The sequence below is a fragment of the Heteronotia binoei genome, chromosome 19 (assembly GCF_032191835.1).
Source record: "Heteronotia binoei isolate CCM8104 ecotype False Entrance Well chromosome 19, APGP_CSIRO_Hbin_v1, whole genome shotgun sequence".
NCBI classification, from domain to species: domain Eukaryota; kingdom Metazoa; phylum Chordata; class Lepidosauria; order Squamata; family Gekkonidae; genus Heteronotia; species Heteronotia binoei.
Window position 1 is genome coordinate 29,755,000 of NC_083241.1, and position 20,287 is coordinate 29,775,286.

The window sequence follows — 20,287 nt, forward strand, 5'->3', positions numbered from 1 at the left end:
AACAATTACAGGAGAGAGAGATTAAAATATGGAATTCGCTGCCAGAGGATGTCCATGGGAATAGAAATAGACAGCTTTAAAAGGGGATTAGATAGATTCACAGGGAAAAAGTCTATCAGTGGCTGCTCGCCATGGTGACTAAGGGGAACCTCTGAATCCTAGTTCCAGGAGACAAGATTTGGAGAAAGCCTTAGCCTCTCTGCCCTGTTGTTGGCCCTCCAGAGGAACTGGCTGGCCACTGTGTGAAACAGGAGGCTGGACTGATCCGGCAGGGCTTTTCAGTTGTTCTCGTCGAACCCCTAGCACACCAGAATGGCCTTGGCAAGCATGGGAGAGAGAATATTCGCCCCTTGCTATTGGCAGGGGCAACAGGAACTCGGAGCCCTGGCCACTCAGAGGGGGCAGAAGAGGACCTATTACACATTCATAACCCAGATCAGCAAGCTGCTTCTATATCCAGCTCATCAGAGATGCCAGCCAGAACCTGCCTGGGGAGAGGCGAATGCATGCTGCCCCCCCCCCTCCTCCAATGATGGCATTCTGCCTGCTTAGCCTGCTACTGCCATGTGGGTCCCTTGCCCACTCACTGGACCAGCCCTTTTCATCCCCCACTGCATCATCCTGATGCTCCCAGGATCCGTCTTCCTGCAGGTGTCACCCTCATCCAGCAGGCACCCAGCTCCACAACTCTTTCAACGGGGAAGGCTGGCTTTATTATTATTTTTTTTGTAAGGCCTTTATGCTTGGGGCTTCACACGCTGGCTTCCTGCAGAGCCTTACAAGTTAATTGCATGGCACGACGCCAGCAGCTGCTTCCATCTCCGAGCTGGCAGGTCAGATTAGGAAGGACGTTCTGGCAGCTTGCCCCGCTGCCATGATCACAGGAGAAAGATGAAGAGCTCTGTAAAAAGCAGAGACCTCAGCGGTGACTGAACTGTCCCCCCTCCTCCCCTCCCCTTTCTTTGCCTGCTGCTCTGGCAACCAAACAAAGCAGGAGGCTAATTGTAACTCCTGCTTGACACGCTGTGTCCTAGATTTAACCTACCTCCATCAATCACGCACACAAAAATTTCCTCTCCTGACAAACAAATGCAGAAGTATGTTCACAGAACGCCAGATCGTTTTGCACAAGCAGACTTTTAACCCGCCTGCCTCTGAAGAAGAAACTTTTTTCTTGAGTGGTGGGAGGGGAGAGGAAGAGAAGCTGAGAAGGGGGGGGGGGGCGGGGAGGGCCACGCTTGGCAAGCTCTACTAATCCAGAGCCAATTATGATTAAGGCATGCAGAACAGCACGCTGGCGAAGGAAAAGACCTCATCGCAAAGCTGCCAACCCTCTCAAGCAACTCGCTTTTTTATTTTGTGCCCTGCCTTAGCTCTAGTCTAGCACTTTGCAAAGCAGAGAGTCAGGACAACAACAATCCCTCCTTTTGCAGGGCCAGAGAGATGCAGCAGATTGTCTAAAGTCACTCCATGGGCCAACTACTGAGCCAGGATTTCTTTGGGTTGGTGCAGGCTGGTCATTTGAGATGCCAAACTGCAGCCATTTCCTGCTCCCGGTGCAGAACAGATTGCAGGTATGACCCACGATGACTGTTAGGCTCTTTGAGTCTGCTGTCTTTCTACATAATAAATATGCACTTTGTGACTCAGCTGTAAAAGGGTATGTTTGGGGGGGGGGGGTGGCGAGGAGGGAGATCCTGACATATTTACCCACAGAAGCACCCCTGATGTGCCTCCCTGCCATTCAGCAACAATTTTAACTTGCTGGGAAAATGCATTTCTCTCTCCCCCCATCATGAATGTGTTGTGGAATGGGACCATGTAAGCATCATTAATCCTGCTGAATAGTGTCTGTGACATCACAGAGTACAGCTTTGCAGGTTTTCAGCTCTCCCTTTGCCTCCCTGCCCTGTTTGGTCGATGCTTTTAAATTTTTATTGCATTTTTTCTTCTTCTTTGATTTTTACTTATTGCCAGGCTGAATGCTCTGTACCACTCAAGCTTTTAATTTTTTCTTTAGGTTTCCTTCCTGTCTATCCACCTGCCACATCCTTGCTTCTCCTTCTTACATCTCAAAATTGATTACAAGCAGGGCTTGTAATATTTCTGCCATGGAAGCTCAGTGGTGACTTGGGCCACTCACACACTCTCTCAGCCTAACCTACCTCACAGGGGTGTTGTTGGGATAAAATGGAGAACGATGCAAGCTGCTTTGGGATCCCCATTCAAGAGAAAGAGAGGGTACAAAATTACTTAAAATAAAATACATAAAACACCATAAAAGTTCCAATAAGGGAAGTGCACATCTCCAATATTTTGGGTGCGTATGTGTGTAAAATTTGGGCCCAAGCTTCCACAGAAACAAGGAAAAGAAGTGCCAACTTGAGAACCCTTTTTCCTCCTTCCCCAAATAAGCCTCTTTTACAAGACCTTCCCTATTCTCATTTCAGTGCTCATAAACCACTAGAAGTTTGGAGGCAGGGAGGAAGATCGCATTTCAGCAAAAGCTATTAATGTTACTGCTGCTAGGAATATTTAGGTTTTTAAAAAAAGACAATGGCATTGATTCTCTGATTTGCAGACGACAAACCAGTTACCAACTCTTGAGTTCCCTTGTAGAACCCTGAATTGAATTTATGCACAATTCAAAGGGCTTTGTATGCAACCACAGCCTCCACGATGGCATCACCTTTTCCCTTTTATTTCCATCCAGAGACTCCAGAGAATGGCCTCTTCTCTCTCAGAGAAAATGTACACCTCTTGAAACAAAAAAAAGGAATGAAAGAAAGACTGCAAGCCGGGCTGCCTCTCATCCTTCAAGATAAAAGGAAGGGAGAGAGATTTGGAGGAATATGCTTCTGACGTTTTCTTTGTGCGGCAGCTGCCGTTGCCATGCAGTGATCCTTGTTGCTATGAAGATCTCCATGTCAGACAATGGCTTTTTAAGCTCTCAGCATTGTTACGATTGGCTGCCGATATTTCCCAGGTGAACAGGGCTGGTGCTCGAATCATCAGTTGAAAGAGTTGGCTGCAACCGGTTGCCCCCGAGCAGGTCCCGGGGAGACTGGAAGCTTCCTCTCTCTTCAGCTGCCAGGCTTCACTCCAGGTGGCATTAATCACAGCAAGAGGGAAAGGGATCCTGGCATCGCAATGAGGCAGCCGGTGGAGTGCCGCATTCCAGGATAATTAGATCCGTTTAATGATCCCGGGCAGATCAGGCTTGCACCTAACAGAATCAGGGAGCCCACTACGACAGGACAGCTGCCTTAAAATGTCGCTCGAAGTATTTAACACAAGGTTGTCCTTCGGAGAGCAGGCAGGCAGGCAGAACAAGCTGCAGGGAGTAGTCTGCTGCTGTATGGAATCGAAAGAGCAGATGGCCGCCAAGCTAGCTGCCCCTCAGAGCATACAGCAGAGAGGAGGAATGTTCCATCTCTCTCACATAGGTTGTGAGCCACAATCAGGGATTCTGGGCATTATGGGGGACAACACCCTTCGCCTTCTCTTATGTTCCAACGGAACACGTCTCCTTCCTGCTTTTTCTTTCCATCAAATCTTGATGACTTTTCTCCTAAGGCAGAATTCGCAGACATGCAATTCGGGCCAAGGGGACAAACACATTTGCTATCAAGCAGATACAAAGAGAGAGAGAGAGAGAGGCTTATGGCCACAGGGTAACTAGCTGAGCAGCAAATCATATTTGGTGCACCCCGCCCCCCAGTCAGAAATAGCTGAAGAAGAAAAAGACTGCAGGTTTATACCCCGCCCTTCTCTCTGAATCAGAGACTCAGAGCAGTTTACAATCTCCTATATCTTCTCCCCCCACAACAGACACCCTGTGAGGTAGGTGGGGCTGAGAGGGCTCTCACAACAGCTGCCCTTTCAAAGACAACTCCTGCGATAGCTATGGCTAACTGAAGGCCATTCCAGCAGCTATAAGTGGAGGAAGAAGATATTGGATTTATATCCCACCCTCTATCCCCTAACCCCTAACCCTAACGCAACGTCACTCCAGAGTTGGAAACGACTGGTGCTTGCACAGGGGACTACCTTTACCTTTTTAATAAAAACATGCCAATATAAACACCACCCAAAGGCACAGAAGCACATAAAACAGAGTGGTCTAAAAATGATATTAGTAAAACAGTAAGGCTGTTATGAGCAGAGCATAACACAGCTACAACTATGAAACCCCTCACACTTAAATGCATGGGTAAAAAATACTTTAGGCCAGTGCCTACATGAAACGAAAGTAGGTGCCAAGTGAGCTTTGAGGCGAGATGGATTAAAGACAAGATGTCAGCCCTGAAAAGTATTTGTCTGTTGGCATTACCTCTCTTCAGGGGGCAGTGCAGGGAGCAAGGCCTGGGAAGAGGGTCTCAGCTGGAGGTCTGGACAACATGGGAGGAGGGCTTGGAAGAGCCCGCCTGCCAAACTCCCAAGGAAGAAGCAGGTCTGGGCTGCTGTTTCTTCAGAGAACACATCTCTTCTTCCCAGACTTTTTTTGTAGAAAAAGCCCAGCAGGAACCTATTTGCATATTAGGCCACACCCCTGACATCACCATTGTTTCACATAGAGCTTTTTTTGCAGAAAAAGCCCGGCAGGAACGTATTTGCGTATTAGGCCACGCCCCCTGACACCAAGCCAGCCGGGACTGCGTTCCTGCTCAAAAAAAGCCCTGCTTCTTCCTATTGTTAGGAGGAGGAAAATAAATCCCTGCCACCTGCGGTGGTCATACTGCACACATGAAATTCCTTGACCAGTGAGCACTAGCTCAAAAATCCACCACAGCACGACTAAACGGGGGTGGGCGGCACGCTTCTTGCCCAGCACACCAACTGGACGATGCAAGAGCTCAGATCTAAAAGATGCATGGCCTCCTGCGGGGGAGATGCGGCTTCTGGCAGCAGGAACCAGCAGTGTGGCCTGCCGGGCAAGACCTCTCTGTACACATCCGGGGAATGAGCACAGGCTAAAAATAGCTAAAGCGGTAGGAATCGCAGAATGCCTCCTGATCAAGACCTGAAATTATAGCCATTCTGAAAGCGCTAATGTGGAAAGACAGGCGCAGGCCAGGGGATCAACCGGGGGAAGGGGGAGAAGGCTGCAAATAAAAAAACGAAACCCAAAAACATTAAAGCATGACTAGGCATCAGCAGAGATTGAAAGATGTAGCTTCACCACCTGCCCTCTGGAATGACAGGATTCTGCCATGGTATTTTCACCCCCAGAAGGCTGGGTCCAAAGGCATCAGAAGAAGATATTGGATTTATATCAGATTGGATTGTATTTATAACAGATATTGGATTTATATCAGATAGAGTACCCTATACTCTGATCTCAGAGTGGTCACAAGCTTCTCTACATCCCCTCACCCCCACAGCAGACACCCTGTGAAGTAGGTGGGGCTGAGAGAGCTTTTTACAGCAGTTGCCCTTTCAAGGACAACTCTGCAAGAGTTATGGCTGACCCAAAGCCATTCAAGCAGGTGCAAGTGGAGGAGTGTGGAATCAAACCCAGTTCTTGATTATATCAGAGGCTGAGGATAGGACAAGGAACGCCTGGGACTTACAGGGAAGAGGCCGACACCCAGATTCAGATCAGCTGGTTAGTGGCTTCTGCTTTGTGCTTCTTGGTTAGCAGGGCAAGAACCAGTCTTTGGAAACCTAAAACAGGGATGCCTCAAATCTAAACTCTTATTCAAAGCCTAGCTAAGCTATCACAAGTGGAAGGAAAACACCAGCAGGGTTCCTTATGTTCACCTTTTGTTTCACAATGTTCTTAACGTGATGTTTGTTAGAAGACTAAAAATAAAAGGTTAAAAAGGAAAGCTACTAGGGCAGGACCATCAACCAAGGTAAGCCCAAAAATAATATTAATAGCAGCAGTTTGGGATAGGTATGATCCAGAGCTTACAGGTCAGTTAACCTGACCTGGACTTTTATTCATAGGATTTTGCACAAGGCAGTAAAAATACCAGTGTACAAGGCCCGGTTGGTGGGTGAGTGGGAGGGCGAGAGTACTTGTCATCCTCTCTGTGTCTTATCAAATTATAACTTTGTAGAATCTGTCAACTCCAGCTTGTTTGGCATCCCATCAAGAGGGATCTGTAACAGGCTGAGGAGATGCATTTTGCATCTCAGCAAGATCTTGTCCTTGCATCACTCTCACTCAAGATAATTGACTACCTCCCATGTCCTCCTGGCTGGCTGCCTAGGAGAATTACATTTCTTCAAGAGCAAAGAGAATGTGGTGGTGCTGGCAACAGTGAAAGCACAGCAGTTTTAAGGGGAGGGAAATGCACCTGTTATTTATTTATTTATTTATTTTTGGCAGCTGAAAACAAAGTCATCCTAAGAGGGAGATGAGCATCTGGCAAACATCTACTTCATGGTGCTGGCTGACTTTAAAGAGACTTTTGCCTGAATGAATACCTGGAACAAAGGTGCTGTGGGGAGATGCACTCTAGCTCTTAAATGCAGAACAAGGCACCCACCACTTGGGGGGAAGGCCTTCTTGTGCCTAAGCTTAGGTGCCCAAGTCAGCAAATCAAAGCAACTGCCTAAAGCAGGAACAGCTGGCTGCACAGACTTTGGATGGCTCTCTACCTCAAGATGCTGGGTCAACAGAAAAGGGGCGGGGCCAGTGTTGGGGGTACAGGAGGCAGGAAGCAATCACAGGGTACACACTGCAGATGCCTCTGAGGCATACTCTCATTTTGTACAGGGAGGCACGCCTGATAAGATCTGGATTGCACCAGTTCTTCTGGGCAGCAGCACTAGAGGGCAGAGTGCCCCAAGGTGTGCTTTCATTTTGTGCAATGTACCGCACTAAATTTTGGGCAGGGTGAGATGATATATCTGGGCACTATTTAACCAATGGCGGTCTAAAACAAGATGTCACTGAAGGAACCTACCGTCCTCCGTTTCCTGCCACACGATGCCCTCCAGATTGACGCTGGTACCGGGTTCACAGGGGCCCAAACACTCTGGCTCAGTAGCCAGGGCCACATCACAGGTGTTCACCCCCACAGAGCGAGTGCGTACCATTATCTGCTCGCACGGTGACGAGATATCACTGTTGACAACGGGGACAAGAAGATGCAGTGGTAGCACTGCAGGGGTGGACACTGGAGACTCCATCTGGAAAAAGAAAGAAAGAAAGAAATGTGGTAGCTGAACAACAAGTGAGCCAAAGATGAATGAAGAGCGGCTGGGTCCCTTCCTTCCGAAACATCCCCCAAACAGGATGGTCAGGCCTCTGTGGCCACTGAGCCTGTTCTGCAGAAGTAAGTACAACTAATCTGCATCTAATAAATCTGCTGATAGGGAACACTATCCAGCAGGGTTGCTGACATCCCTGACTGGCATTGCAAATCCAGCATGTTACACAGCCTTGATAGCTGGAGATGTCATTGCAGCCATCTGTTCAAATGTTCATACACAGCCAGAATTCTGGCACGGAAGTTCCAACCACATTTAATCTGTTCTCCAAACCCCCCTCTCTCTGGTGTGACAGTTTCAACACAATGGGGAAGGCGGTACTCCAACTACTCCATGCTATGTTCATTTACTGCAATGTGGCTCGTCCTCCCCTGCTTTAAATATCAAGGATGTGTCTGTGCTTAAAGACATTTTAGGAAAAAATGACTGTCCTCCACTATGTTCGCAACAGTTCCTAACATACATCAGTAGTTTTGGTGCAAGCAATGGTGACCTGTGTACTACATGGCTCCCCAGTGTTAATTTGTGTATATGCGTAAGATGGTGGCCCTGACTGGGCAGAATGTGGTATACAGATTTTGTAAATAGATGAAGTAAATAATAAAGATGCATCTATCCCTTCAGTGGTTTTGGGGGGACCCTAGGGAATGGACTCTGAAGAGCAAACTATACAACCAGTTCATAGTAATGATATTTTGCAACTTGGCATGCCCAATAAACAAAAATAAGGAGAATACATGGATTGTAACTACTACAAGGACAGGTACCAGAAACAAAAACTGTCTTTAGTAAATAAAGGTAGTTGGAGCCTATGTAACCACACTGCAGGAGCACAAAGAACAGCAGAATCATCAATACATCCAGGACAATGTGCCCCATCAGAAGGGAAGATAATTTCAGAGCTCTGTCCACTTGCCTGTATCTTTTCAAAACAGAATTACCATGCTGGCCCACCCATGTAATCACCACAGAAAGTAAATCCTGCAGCCATACCCTGAAATAGCATCTGCCACATGATGGTGCTGGCTCCTTTTCTGTATGCAACATTTTTTCCTGGGAACAAAATCTCTGGTTTGACTTTTTCTGCCCCTCTACAGCACTAAATGGTTCAGAAACAGTTCCACATACCAGATCATCTAAACCATTATCCTGTGGAGGGTCTGTTGCTTGGTACAGACACATGATGGCAAAGAGCCGAAAACCTTCAAGCAATCACTTTGCAAAATCTTCTTTACACAGAGAGTGATTAAACTTTGGAATTTGCTGCCAGATAGTGTAGCAATGGCTACAGGTATAAACAGGTTAAAAAGGGGACTAGATACTTTCATGGAGGATAAGTCTATCAATGGCTACTAGCCATGGTGACTGAGGGGAGCATCCAAATCCAGAGGCTCTAAGCCAGAGCTAGGAGGCAACATCAGGGAAAGGACTCAGCATCTATGCTCTGTTGTTGGCTGTCCGGAAGAACTGATTAGCCACTGGGCAAGACAGGATGCTGGAATACATGGACCACTGGTTAGATCCAGCAGTGCTCTTCTTATGTTGTTATGGAGTCCTTGGCCTCTATACCCTGTTACTGGCTGTCCAAAGGAACTGGTTGACCACTGAGTGAAACAGCATGCTGGATTAGATGGACCACTGGTCTGATCCAGCAGGGCTCTTCTTACATTCTTGCTTCCAGATGAGCCCCCAAATAGATATCACAACCCCCTGGGCTGAGAAATAATCCTGCAGCCCCATCTCTTTAGGCATCTGAGACCACAAAGATAGATTTATCCACAAGATAGATTTATCCACACTCTGCTCCTGAGTTCTGTTCCCTGGAAAAACGGGGTTCTTCAGGCTGGAAGGCAGCCTTCTGCTCTGTTTTGCTGGGCCATGACTTTGAGCTGAAGAGAGACTGTGTAGCCAGTTTACCTTGGCTTTTACTTCTGCTGGCCAAGGAAGGGATGGTGAAACTGAGGGAAGCTCCTCCCATTTGCTGCAGCTCCTCTCCATGGCCTTAGAGGGGCCTGGTTGTGAGGCATTGCCTGAACTTCCATCTAACCACTTGAGGCCATTTAACCACTTGAGGCATTATGGTGGGAGAGAGAAATACTGGAAGGGGTGGCACCCTGGAGCTTGCCCCTGCTCCTTCCTGCCACCTCTTGCCTGCTGTTTGCTAGCTTAATACCAGATGCCACCATGCCCACCATCCTTTTTCCTGCCACCTCTTGCCTGCTGTTTATTAGCTTAATACCAAATGCCACCATACCCATCATCCTTTTTCCTGCCACCTCTTGCCTGCTGTTTGCTAGCTTAATACCAGATGCCACCATGCCCACCATCCTTTTTCCTTGGAGGCTGATCTGGGCAGGTGTCAGCCTAGAGCCTGATCTGGGCAGGTGTCAGCCTAGAGCCTTCTGGGGTTCTGTCACGTCCCCCTCTGCTTGCTGATGAGTGGTGCTTCCCCAGTGCTTTGATTAGGTCAGGAGATTGCTCCCTTTGAAGATGTTCCAGCTGCCTCACCTCCCACCACATTGAACACACAAATACACATCTTATACTGAATCACACCACAGATCCACCAAGGTCAGTCTGTCTACTCAGACTGGCAGTGGCTCTCTAGATCTTCAAGCTGAGGTTCTTCACATCACCAACTACCTGATCTTTTTTACTTGGAGATACCAAGGAATGAACCTGGGACCTTCTGCATGCCAAGCAGAAGCTCTGCCACTGAGATGTAGCCCCTTCCTTGAGAATGAAAAAGCAGCTCCCTTTCTTTCTAGTTGCTACTAAATTCTTATTTTAAATTTTCAATAGAAATACAGAAGGGGGGAATAGAGGAATAGGGAAAAAATGGAGAAGCATACATTAAACAAGCTTTGTTATAATTATCCAAATACACACTATATAGCCAGTTCTACAAATATGGATATTGATATTTCTTATTCAATGTATAAATATGTAAGAAAAATTGTTTAGCAAATGCATGTGACATGATACATTATAATAACAAGAGTGTTTCATGAAAATGTATAAACGAAAATATATAATATATGTATAACATAATTGATTATTTAACTCCCATTCTTTCTAAACCCATGCAAGGGGGACAGAAAATGGTGAGAAGAGCTGAAGAGACACTGCTGGAAAACCAAAGTTTTAAGAGAAGCAGAGTTCCTTCCAAGTCCCAAGGCAGGAAGAAAACTAAGGCACGGGTGACATCCCATTGAGACCAGATGGGATGAGACCATCCTGCCTCCAAAATCGTGATCAGAGGGAGAACTATTGAGACCATCCTGCCTCCAAAATCGTGATCAGAGGGAGAACTCGTTAACAGAGAAGCACAGTTCTACATTATTCTCGCTACAATGCCAGAGCAAAGGTTTGCAACTCATTACAGAAGTCTTCATCGAGTCTCAGAGACTCTCCTATCCTGACAGCGAAAAAAGAAAATTGCAGGAGCAATGGCAATGCAAGCTTAGTGCCCTGTTAGAGAGGCAAGTGGTGCTCTCGCGTTTACCCTCCAGCGCACACAATTCTCATTAAACTTCCGCAATCACAAAAGCAATAACTGAGGGAAACAGCTGCCTCCCCTTTGGCAAGATTCGGTGCCTGGGAACGTGGGCTATGCTGAGCTCTGGGGATGGATTTTCACTTCCCGTCCTGTTAACACAGCAGAACAAAAACACGAGGAGTGTCTTTTGCCTGCTCACCCGCATTTGGCTCCTGTGTATGTCCTTGCTCTGGACAGCTGAACAAAGCAAATCTAATCTGATCATCATTTAAAACTGGCTGCTAGTTTAATCGGCAGTGACTGAGCTGGACAGATCTGCGCAGGAGGTGGTAGACCCTGAGCCAGAGCTCTCCCTGAAGCAGGAAACCTGTGTCTCAGTTGTATGACTTTCTTCTGCAACTGGGGGTTCACATGATGGAATGCTCTCTCATGAAAAGGCACCAAACCCTAGCCTGCAGAGAAGGAGGCTAGGCTTTAGAAATATCGTCGTGTGCACACCTGTGATTTATGTCTAACCACTAGCTCAGTACAAATTCATGCAGCCAACCTGATAGGCTCTTGCCCACAAAACCTCATGTCACATTAAACCGGTTTGTAAGTAAACCAGTTTGGTTGGTCAAAAGAAGCCAGGAAATGGGAAAAAAAAAAAAAAAACCAACGTGCAAGTCTGAAACATGTCCCTCTATTTCCAAACACTGTTTGGAGGATCAGAATGCTGTGTCTGAGCCTACATGACTGCGATGAATCTAATAAATATATTGTATTTTAAAATGCCTTATGTGAATCCCCCCTGCTTGAGAATTCAGTCCACAATACATACACTCTTTCTTTACAAAAGTTGCATGGTCTCCTCCAAAAATGTTTTGTCCTTGGTAAGCAGTGGATTCCTTTTTTAATATTTAGTCTAAGTTTCCTGTCACAAGGAACCTTGCATTTTATCTTTAGTATTTGTTTTTATATATAATAAAGTACTGAAAAGGATCTTATGGGGGAACATACACACCACCTTTATCTTAAGCACAGTTCTCATGAGAATGGCATACTTGTGTCCAGAATTCACCATTTCAGATGGCATTCACATGACATAACACTCCTCCATACAAAACCCACCATAGAACATCCATTTAATAGGGGGAAGTCTATGCAAAAATCCTTCTGCCTCATAGCTTTCTATGCAGAAGGATTTCTTCTTCATTCAACAGCAATTAAGCTTTCTATGCAGAAGGATTTCTTCTTCATTCAACAGCTTACCAACAGATGGTAAGCCCCATCTCCAGTCTGAAATGATATTTTTCTCCAAACCTGGGGGGTGGGAGCTCTCAGGTTTGTAGTAAAATCTTTTTTAAAAATTTAAAAACACTGAGAGGTTTAACTCCTCCAAGACAATGTTATCTGCACACAAGAAGATTACCTGCGCAGCCAACGCAATGGCTTCTGGGGGCCCTGTCAGTTCCCAGAATCCTGCCACGGACACTGCAGCTAGTGTTAGTTTTACATACCATTACATTACTTTTAAAAAAAACAACACAACAACCAGTGCACTTTGTTTGAATCTAAATATATTATGGCTTGGGAATTCAAGGATCTTACCCCTTAAGTAAGCTCATCCAATTTAAAAGGGTCCAGAAGTTTCGGTTTGGCTTACAAGATAACCACTTTTGGTGATCATTATTTGTGATTTGTGGTCCCTTCCCCTCTTTCATGTATTGCAAAGAACCTGAAGGAAAGGGAGCGTCTTGTAATGGTGTAGCTTTGAAAGCAATCAGAAGCAGCATGAGACACCCACGTTGCTACCTGCTCCACAGCCCAGTGTGACAGATAACTTTCCCCAATCCATGGGGGAGGGAGAATCTTGTACTGAAGAGAAGCTTTCATCAGATGTATGGGGCATTTCCCTAGTGAGTGGATTTATGAAAGCCTCTGACTTGCTGAGCTTCATGCTTAAGGAGGACTTTAAGATGACAGCTGAATGGCTCTTAGTGAGGAGGGGGGGAACCTGGGCTGTCTGGACACTGCTAATTCATCATGCATTTACTGTGTTTCCAACATTGTCTGGGTGCAGAGATGTATTCTGGTGGTGACAATATAACCTCTCATTTTGAGCCAACAAATTGAGACTACATTTATTCAGAACAGACGCTAGAGATGCCTCACAATAATTCAAGCTACAGCTATACTTTGTGCATTTGAAAGGGCACTGGACAAATTCATGGAGGAGAGATCCATCAGTGGCTGCTAGCCAAGGTGATTAGGGAGCCTCCATGTTCAGAGGTACACAGCCTTTGAATACCAGAGCTTGGAGGCAACATCAGGGGAAGACCTCAGCCTCTATGCCCTGTTGTTGGCATTCATTGTAACTGGAGGGCCATGGTGCGACAGAGACAGGATGATGCGCTCTTCTTATGTTCTTAGTCCAAGAGAGAGCTTTGATACCAGCTCTACTAAAGCACTGTCTTGACTCCTACATTCTGCTCACTGTACCCCATTCCCTCGTCTGAAGAAGTATGCATGCATACGAAAGCTTACATTCTGAATAAAACTTTGTTGGTCTCGAAGGTGATACTTGACTCCTACTTTGTTCTACTGCTTCAGACCAACATGGCTGCCCACCTGGATCTACTCACTCCCACCAGTTATGAGAGTCCAAGGATTCTGCCTGTTGGACTAATTTATCTGAAGGGCTTCCAGACTCGGACCCAGCTCAGCATGCTGGAGATCAAGGTTCTCAAATCCCAGCAGGCCCTGGACAGCTCAGCTTACCAACGACAACAAGCAGCCACTCTCTGAAGATCAGATTAAACTGAGGGAAGGAGATGGAGCTAGCCAGCTGCTCTAGAAAACCCTGTCCCCTAATCCCGAACAGATGTTTCATCCTCTTACATATTAAAGCAAAATATTTGGCAGGGCAGCATGGACAGTTGATTCATCTTGGAAGATGCAAACTGGTTCACTGCAACATATCCCCAGAGGCAGAGTCAGAAGGGCACTTCTTGGTGTGCTGAGAGAGAAAAGTCAGGGGTATTTTCAGGTTTGCACACTGTTCAGCTGCTTTCTCCTTTGAAAGGTAATCAGCACTCAGCAGAAGCACGCTAATTGCCGCTCCAGCTCTGCTAATTATCATTTGGTCACATTTGTAATCTGCATTATGCCACGGCGCATAATAAGCAGCTTGCTGAGAACCATCTAATAAGTGAGGTGGCTTTATGGGATTTCATATTTCACTCTGCAATGGAAGAAACACTGTGTCGTTTATCAGCTGGGGCACAAGAAAGCAAGGGAGAAGGAGGAGAGTGTCTGGCTCAATCTTTCCTGCGGCTTTTGAAGAGATTGGGGGGGGGGGGGGGAGAGAAATCTGAGAGGCAGTTCCTGAAGAGGCCATGAGAGAATACACCCTACTGCCCGGATTACATTTCAAAAGGAGGCAGAGGGGGAAAGAGGGGGAAAAAGGAGGGGGGGGGTGGAAATCAATGCCTGGCTTCTCCTTGAGAGCTGCTCATTTCCCACTGGCAAAACTCTGAATCTCTACACATTACTGAGCTGCAGACAAGAGTAGGGCACTTACTCAACATAAACCAAGGCAGGCAGACTTGGGGAAAGAAGAAAACTGGGAATCATTAATTTCCCTATGGGTAGTAATTATACACTCTGTTCTCCTCCTTTGCAAAAAACAAAAACAAAAAAAAACCTTCCACACTCTGGATCCAAACAGATGGCTTGCCAGAGCCAGACATGCAATGGAAACTGCTGGCAAATACAGAGGTTTGACAGCTGAGAATGACTCTCCCCAAATGTTTGTCAGCCATAGAAGAAGTGACTGTTTCAAAGCCCACATTTCTAGACAGGGACTGGCAGAACACCACAAGTCGTGCATTCCCATCATCTACCTATTTTAAAGTCTTCTCATAGTTCAACTCTAACTGGAATTATAGCCTTGTGAGCCCACTGACTTCAGTGGATTTAAGGAGGGTATAGATCTGTTTAGGGTTGCACTGTTAAAGCCTCGGTCGCTAGCCTCTCCCCATTTGACAAGGGATTCCTTAGTAAAGGGAGACTTTCCAGACCCAGCAAGTGTAAATATTTGCATTCCCATCTCTCCTCTGACTTCTGTGGTATTCGGACAGATTATTTACCTTCTGAATCCTAAATACTGACTTGATCTATCACACAGATTATTTCAACAGTGCTCGTTTCTATGTCTTAGAATTGCAGCTTTGTGACCACTTCATTAGGAAAATATTTTCATCTGTTTCCTCATGTCCCTCCCCCCAGCAAATGTCCCAAGATGTGGATGGCAGCTAAGTTTGAAAAATGGACCACTGGATACTTACCATGAAAAGTGATCCTCCTCTGAGGAAAGGAGGACATCTTGGTGGGTGATTCCCACCGTCCAATCAGAGGCAGGAACAAATTTTCAGCTTGCTGTCTCCAGCCCATGGGAGTCACCGTCTTCAGTTTTGGCAACTCCAAAAACAGTTAAACCAGGGGAGTTGAGCTTAAAACATTAGCACTCATTGATCTTAAAGGTGCTTTCTTTGTATCTCTCCCATATAGACCAGGGAACTGGACAAAGTTTTCCTTCTTTCCCCAGGGGACCCGGGGGGGGGGAGCCTCAGCCAATAGAAGGAAGAGAGGCTTCGTTTAAAAGCTCTGCTGTGCAACTGAGACAGCCTGACAAAGCAAGCTATTCCTCCCCCCCTCCTCCCCAAGTGAGGAGCCTTAGCCAATGGCTTTGCTCTGTAGCTCCTGTGCTCCTGACAACAAGCCTGGCAAGGCAAGTTGTGATGCAAAAGGAAACAAGACAGAGGCAGAAGGAAGCAGATGATAGCCGGTCACTCTGGAGCCTGATAGGAGCCTTCTCTCTGAGGGCCTGATACAGCCCCCAGGCTGCATGTTTGACACCCCTGAGTTAAACCATACTGACAACTCTAGGAGAGATAAAAAGAACAGAACAACAACATAGCCAAAACACAGGTAAATGATACGGTTGAGACAAGAAGTGAACCAACCTGCTTACTAACTATCTGATGATGACTTTGGGAGGGACAAGATGTCCTCCTTTCCTCTCAGAGGAGAAGGGCCCCTCATGGTAAGTATCCAATGGCCTATTCTCCCTCTGAGGTTGAGGAAATCTTGGTGGGGCCTCCCAAAGCAATGTCCCTATTTTCTGGATGAGTCATCATTTCCTGTTTCCATCATGTGCTATAACAGTCTTCTGTCAAATGCTGCATTGACTGAGTTGTAGGTGTTCATCTTGTAGTGCTTTACAAATGTGGATACTGTTAATCAGGTCTGCCTTGCAGAGCTCTTGAACTGCAACATGTTTGGCAAAGGCTGTGTTGGTTGCATCACTGCATACTGAATGAGCAGTAATCCCAGTTGGTATGTTTAATTTTGAACTTTGTAAACCTCAATAATTCAGCCCTTAAGTGTATTGCTGATGGCCAATTTTGACATCCTCAATCCTTTAATCCAGGGATGTCGAACCCATTTGTTATGAGGGACGGAGCTGATATAAATGAGACCTTGTTGAGAAATATGTTGAGAAATATATACACACTTTAAACATGCTGAAAACGTTAGCACTCGTTGGTCTTAAAGGTGCTTTCTTTGTATTTCTCCCATGGGATCCATGGAACTGGGCAAAGGAAGCTGTGGCTCTTTCCTTCCTTCCCCAGGGGACAGGGGAGGGAAGGAGCCTCAGCCAATAGACGGGAGACAGGCTTGACTCAGTAGCTCTGCTGTGTGATTAAGAGAGCCTGGAAAAACAAGCTCTGCCTTCCCCCACTGCCTCCCCAAGGGAGAAGCCTCAGCCAATGGAGAAAATACAGGTTTTGCTCTGAGGCTCCTTTGCAATTGAGCAAGCCTTGCAAAGCAAGCTGTCATGCAGAAGGAAGCAAGAGAGAGGGAGAAGGAAGCAGATGACAGCCAATTGTTTGGGGCCTGACAGGAACCCTCCAGGGGCCTGATTCAGCCCCCGGGCTACATGTCTGACACTCCTGCTTTAATCGGTATAGAGATGGAAATAAATAATCAGTTTTCCTAATATGTTCTGTTCTATGAATGACGGCTTGAAATGACCATCTTACGTACAATGTATTTCACAGTTTTTTCTTAGGGTGAATGGGATTCACCAATGTCTCTTGGGATGGGACAAAGGTTGGAAGGAGACCAAGCATGACCATATCTCTGTCTTCTTCCATTCCAATACCTTCTTCCACTGCCATACCTCCCTCTACCCCCATCACTGAGATCCCCATCCCAAACCTGGCACTCTCTAGATTAACTGGAACCATTTTGTACTTCTCTCCCTCCCCACACCCACAAGGCAATAACCTAATGTTATAATGGATATTAGGCTCGTTACAAATTATTACGATTTATACAGCAGCTACAGATTAACTAACCTAATACCTAAAACCTAACGCAACCCTACCCTTAATCTACAAACACAATAAAAACCCCATCTAAGCGTAACTATACCTTGCTATTGCATTCTAATTGCAACAAGAGTTCTGATGGAGTGACTATTTCCAAGGACCAATTATCTGTCTGAGGGTTGGTCCACAAGTCTAGTAGGGCGTCCCCCCACCGGAAGTGATTCACAGTCATGCTTGGGTTGGCTTATTGTCATTGGCTGTTTTGTCAGATCTGTTTATGAATTGTTTGTTGAAACAATTGTTGAATGATCCTCTTTTGAACAACTGTCTAGAGGAGAAACAATTTGGTATTCTGTAGTCCTTGTTGAATCTCAGTAGGTCTCTTATGAGGTGGCTCTGAGAATTCTATTGGATGCCTTTACCAGGTGACAACTGCTCTTGAGACTACTGAGGAAGTCACAGAGGCCTTGATGGCCATTGTGGTGCTTCATGGGTTTTTGTTAAGGTAACATCGGTTGTATTATTCATGCTATCCCTTATCGTGACATTGTCGTATTAAATCTGATAGAAGGCCAGATCTGTGGTGCTGCTACTGGAGCATTCACTAGTGGGACCTGAAAAAACTGATTAGTGAAGGATGGCAACACATACAGTTTCTTAATGAAACCAGGAAATTGCCTGTTGGCCATAGGTTTCACCCATTCTGTCTTTAGCTGCTTCTCAAAGAATTTCGAAAAGGAAAATACCTTCCCTGCTATGCTAGACCTAGGGAAGAATTCTGTTCTTCCCTTTGGATTAGCTTTTGGACTTTTGGACTCATTCAGCTCTTCACTGTTTCTTGAAAAAACCCTGCGAATGGAAAAATCCTTTCAGATGTATTAGATCTTGGGGGGGGGGGGGAGACTCTTTGTTTCCTTTTGGTCTGTTTTTATAACCAGAAGCTGCAGAAGATTGGTCCTCCACAGTGGGAGACTCCTGGAGCTCTAAGGATGCCATGGTTTCTGTCAACAGACAATGGTAATCCTCACTCTTTAAAAACCTATAAGATTGTTCTGGAGTCTCAATTTCCCTTTCATGTTCATTGGAAAGGAATTCTCCCTCTTCCCTTTCATCTAGCTCACTATCAGGTTTCTTCATCTCCTACCAGTGTATTCTCTCCCTCTTTTCTCATTAACAGGCTCTTTCTGAGCCACTTTTGTGGACCACTGGGAGCTTTTCCTAGTTGGATTTTTTTTTTTTTTTTTTTTGCATCTCCCTGTCTGTGAGGGGACGCAGAGGAGGAGCTAGATCGAGCTCTACTTTTATTGTTTAAAACCTTCTTGGCAATAGTTGTAAATTTCCTCTTTCATTTTCTGTCTAATGAGACAGAAGGGGGAAGGGAGATTGTCCAGGGTTCACTTACATTGTTGGGACACTAATAGGTTACAATGTTCCAATGTAGAGGGGGACTGGTTTCTCTCCTAAGCTACCATAGTCTTGGCTAAAAGATAATAGTAATCCTCTGACTTAAAGGATCTTATGGACTATTCTGGGATTTCTATATCATCCTCTTCCTCGTCTGAGAGGAATTCTTCCCTTTCTTCCACTTCATTTCCTGAATATATGTCTGGGTCCCACTGAGAGTCATTTCTCTCTCTCTTTTTCTGGTATAATTTTCCTTCCTAGTTGCCTTAGTGGGCCAGTTAGATCTCCCTCTAGAAGGAAGTATTATTTCCATATCCCTTTTGACTGGGAGGTGAAGGACTGGAGTGGGTCTGTGTCTTTGCAAGCCTCTGCTAGGCTGCAGACCAATCTCCTCCCACATTATTTGTTGAAAGAAGTCCTGATCCCTGTGCGCTGTTCGCAAGCAGATCCATTGTGTCATTGCAAAAGTTGGACCCAGTTGCCACTGCTACTTGTTCTGAAGGATCGCTAACTGGCTTTCTCTGGGTCCTGTACCCTTTGGCTTATGGATGTGGGAAACCACAACGCAGCCTCCTCCCAGTAGGTTGGCAAGGTCATCCCTAGTGCCAGGCTCAGAAATGGCTACTGATGGCAGGGAGGAATGGAACCTCTTTTTGGCACGCTTTTCATTCTCCTTTGAGAGAAAGCCATTGCTACCCTCACTATGATCTATTTTTAAGTGGTTGAAAGATGCATTCTGCAATATTGACAAGATGCGCTCTTTGATATTGATAAAAAAATGGCTGCCATGGCTGACGGCTATTCTCCCAGCAGCAGATTCAATTACTGATATTTCTTATTGGAGACACGAGAAAATTAGAAGAATAACAAGACACAGATTATCTATGGATGCTGTTTCCAGCTCCTTAGCCCACTGTTGGGTGTCACTGTTGGGTGCCGTGTCCTCTAGAAAGCCCGCCTACGTGAAAAGAATCTTGCTGCTGCCTCTGATTGGGTGTGCAGCCTTAGTGAAATGGTGGGTTTTTTTTCTGCATGCTTTTTTTTTGCCTCCATAACTCTGAGGCAAACTTGTTGGGGATGCCAGGGCAAGTCTGCTATAGGTCTTGCCAGGTCCTGCAGTGATTTTCCGGGAACTTGTGTTGTCCAGCTCCCTGGCAGAACAAAATCCATTGCTGCTTGCCTGTTATGTGGTCATCTTGTGAGCAGCTGAAAGAGTTCAACTCTAGAGACTGACAAGCGCAGTAAAATGGCCACCGCTGACAGGAATGGCTCATAGAGGGCTTTTCCTATACTCCCCAGAAGATTTCGAAGTAGGGAAAATGTAGATAAGATTTATAGAGAATAACAGAAGCAGTTATGAGTTTAAAATGTAGAAATATAGGTGAAGTTTTAGAATTCCGAAGTTAGATGAAGGCAAAGCCTAATCTAAGCTACTCTCCTTATGAGGCAGGAAAAGGACTGAAGACTGGGCTGGGGAAAGGAAGCTGAAAATTTGTTTCTGCCTTCCTGATTGGGAATCACCCAAGATGTCCTTCAGTGGGAGAACACACGTGCCTTCATGTGTTAACATGTGTTCCGATACAAGGACAAATAGGAACACAACTTTTACATAACATGTCAAGCAGCCCAAGACTCTCCTTTTACTGTTTTCCACTATAACAAAAAAGCCTTCTCAAAGGATAAAAGTTTTGTAGATGTAACAGAGACAGGTTAAACCCATCTGAAGCACATGGAACCTGAACAAGCCGCAGTGACTTCATGCGGCTAACCAACCAGCCAACCA

The 20,287-nt window shown here is 45.8% G+C and overlaps 1 protein-coding gene across 3 annotated transcripts in view; it reads right to left on the reverse strand.

Annotated features, from left to right (window-relative positions):
• ZNF609 (zinc finger protein 609) overlaps positions 1–20,287 on the reverse strand; it is a 120,504-nt gene that overhangs the window by 18,515 nt on the left and 81,702 nt on the right. For all 3 annotated transcript variants that reach the window (XM_060260382.1, XM_060260380.1, XM_060260381.1), the window contains exon 3: positions 6,918–7,143. In XM_060260382.1, the coding sequence (XP_060116365.1) occupies positions 6,918–7,143 (226 nt within the window). The remainder of the gene's footprint in view (positions 1–6,917; positions 7,144–20,287) is intronic.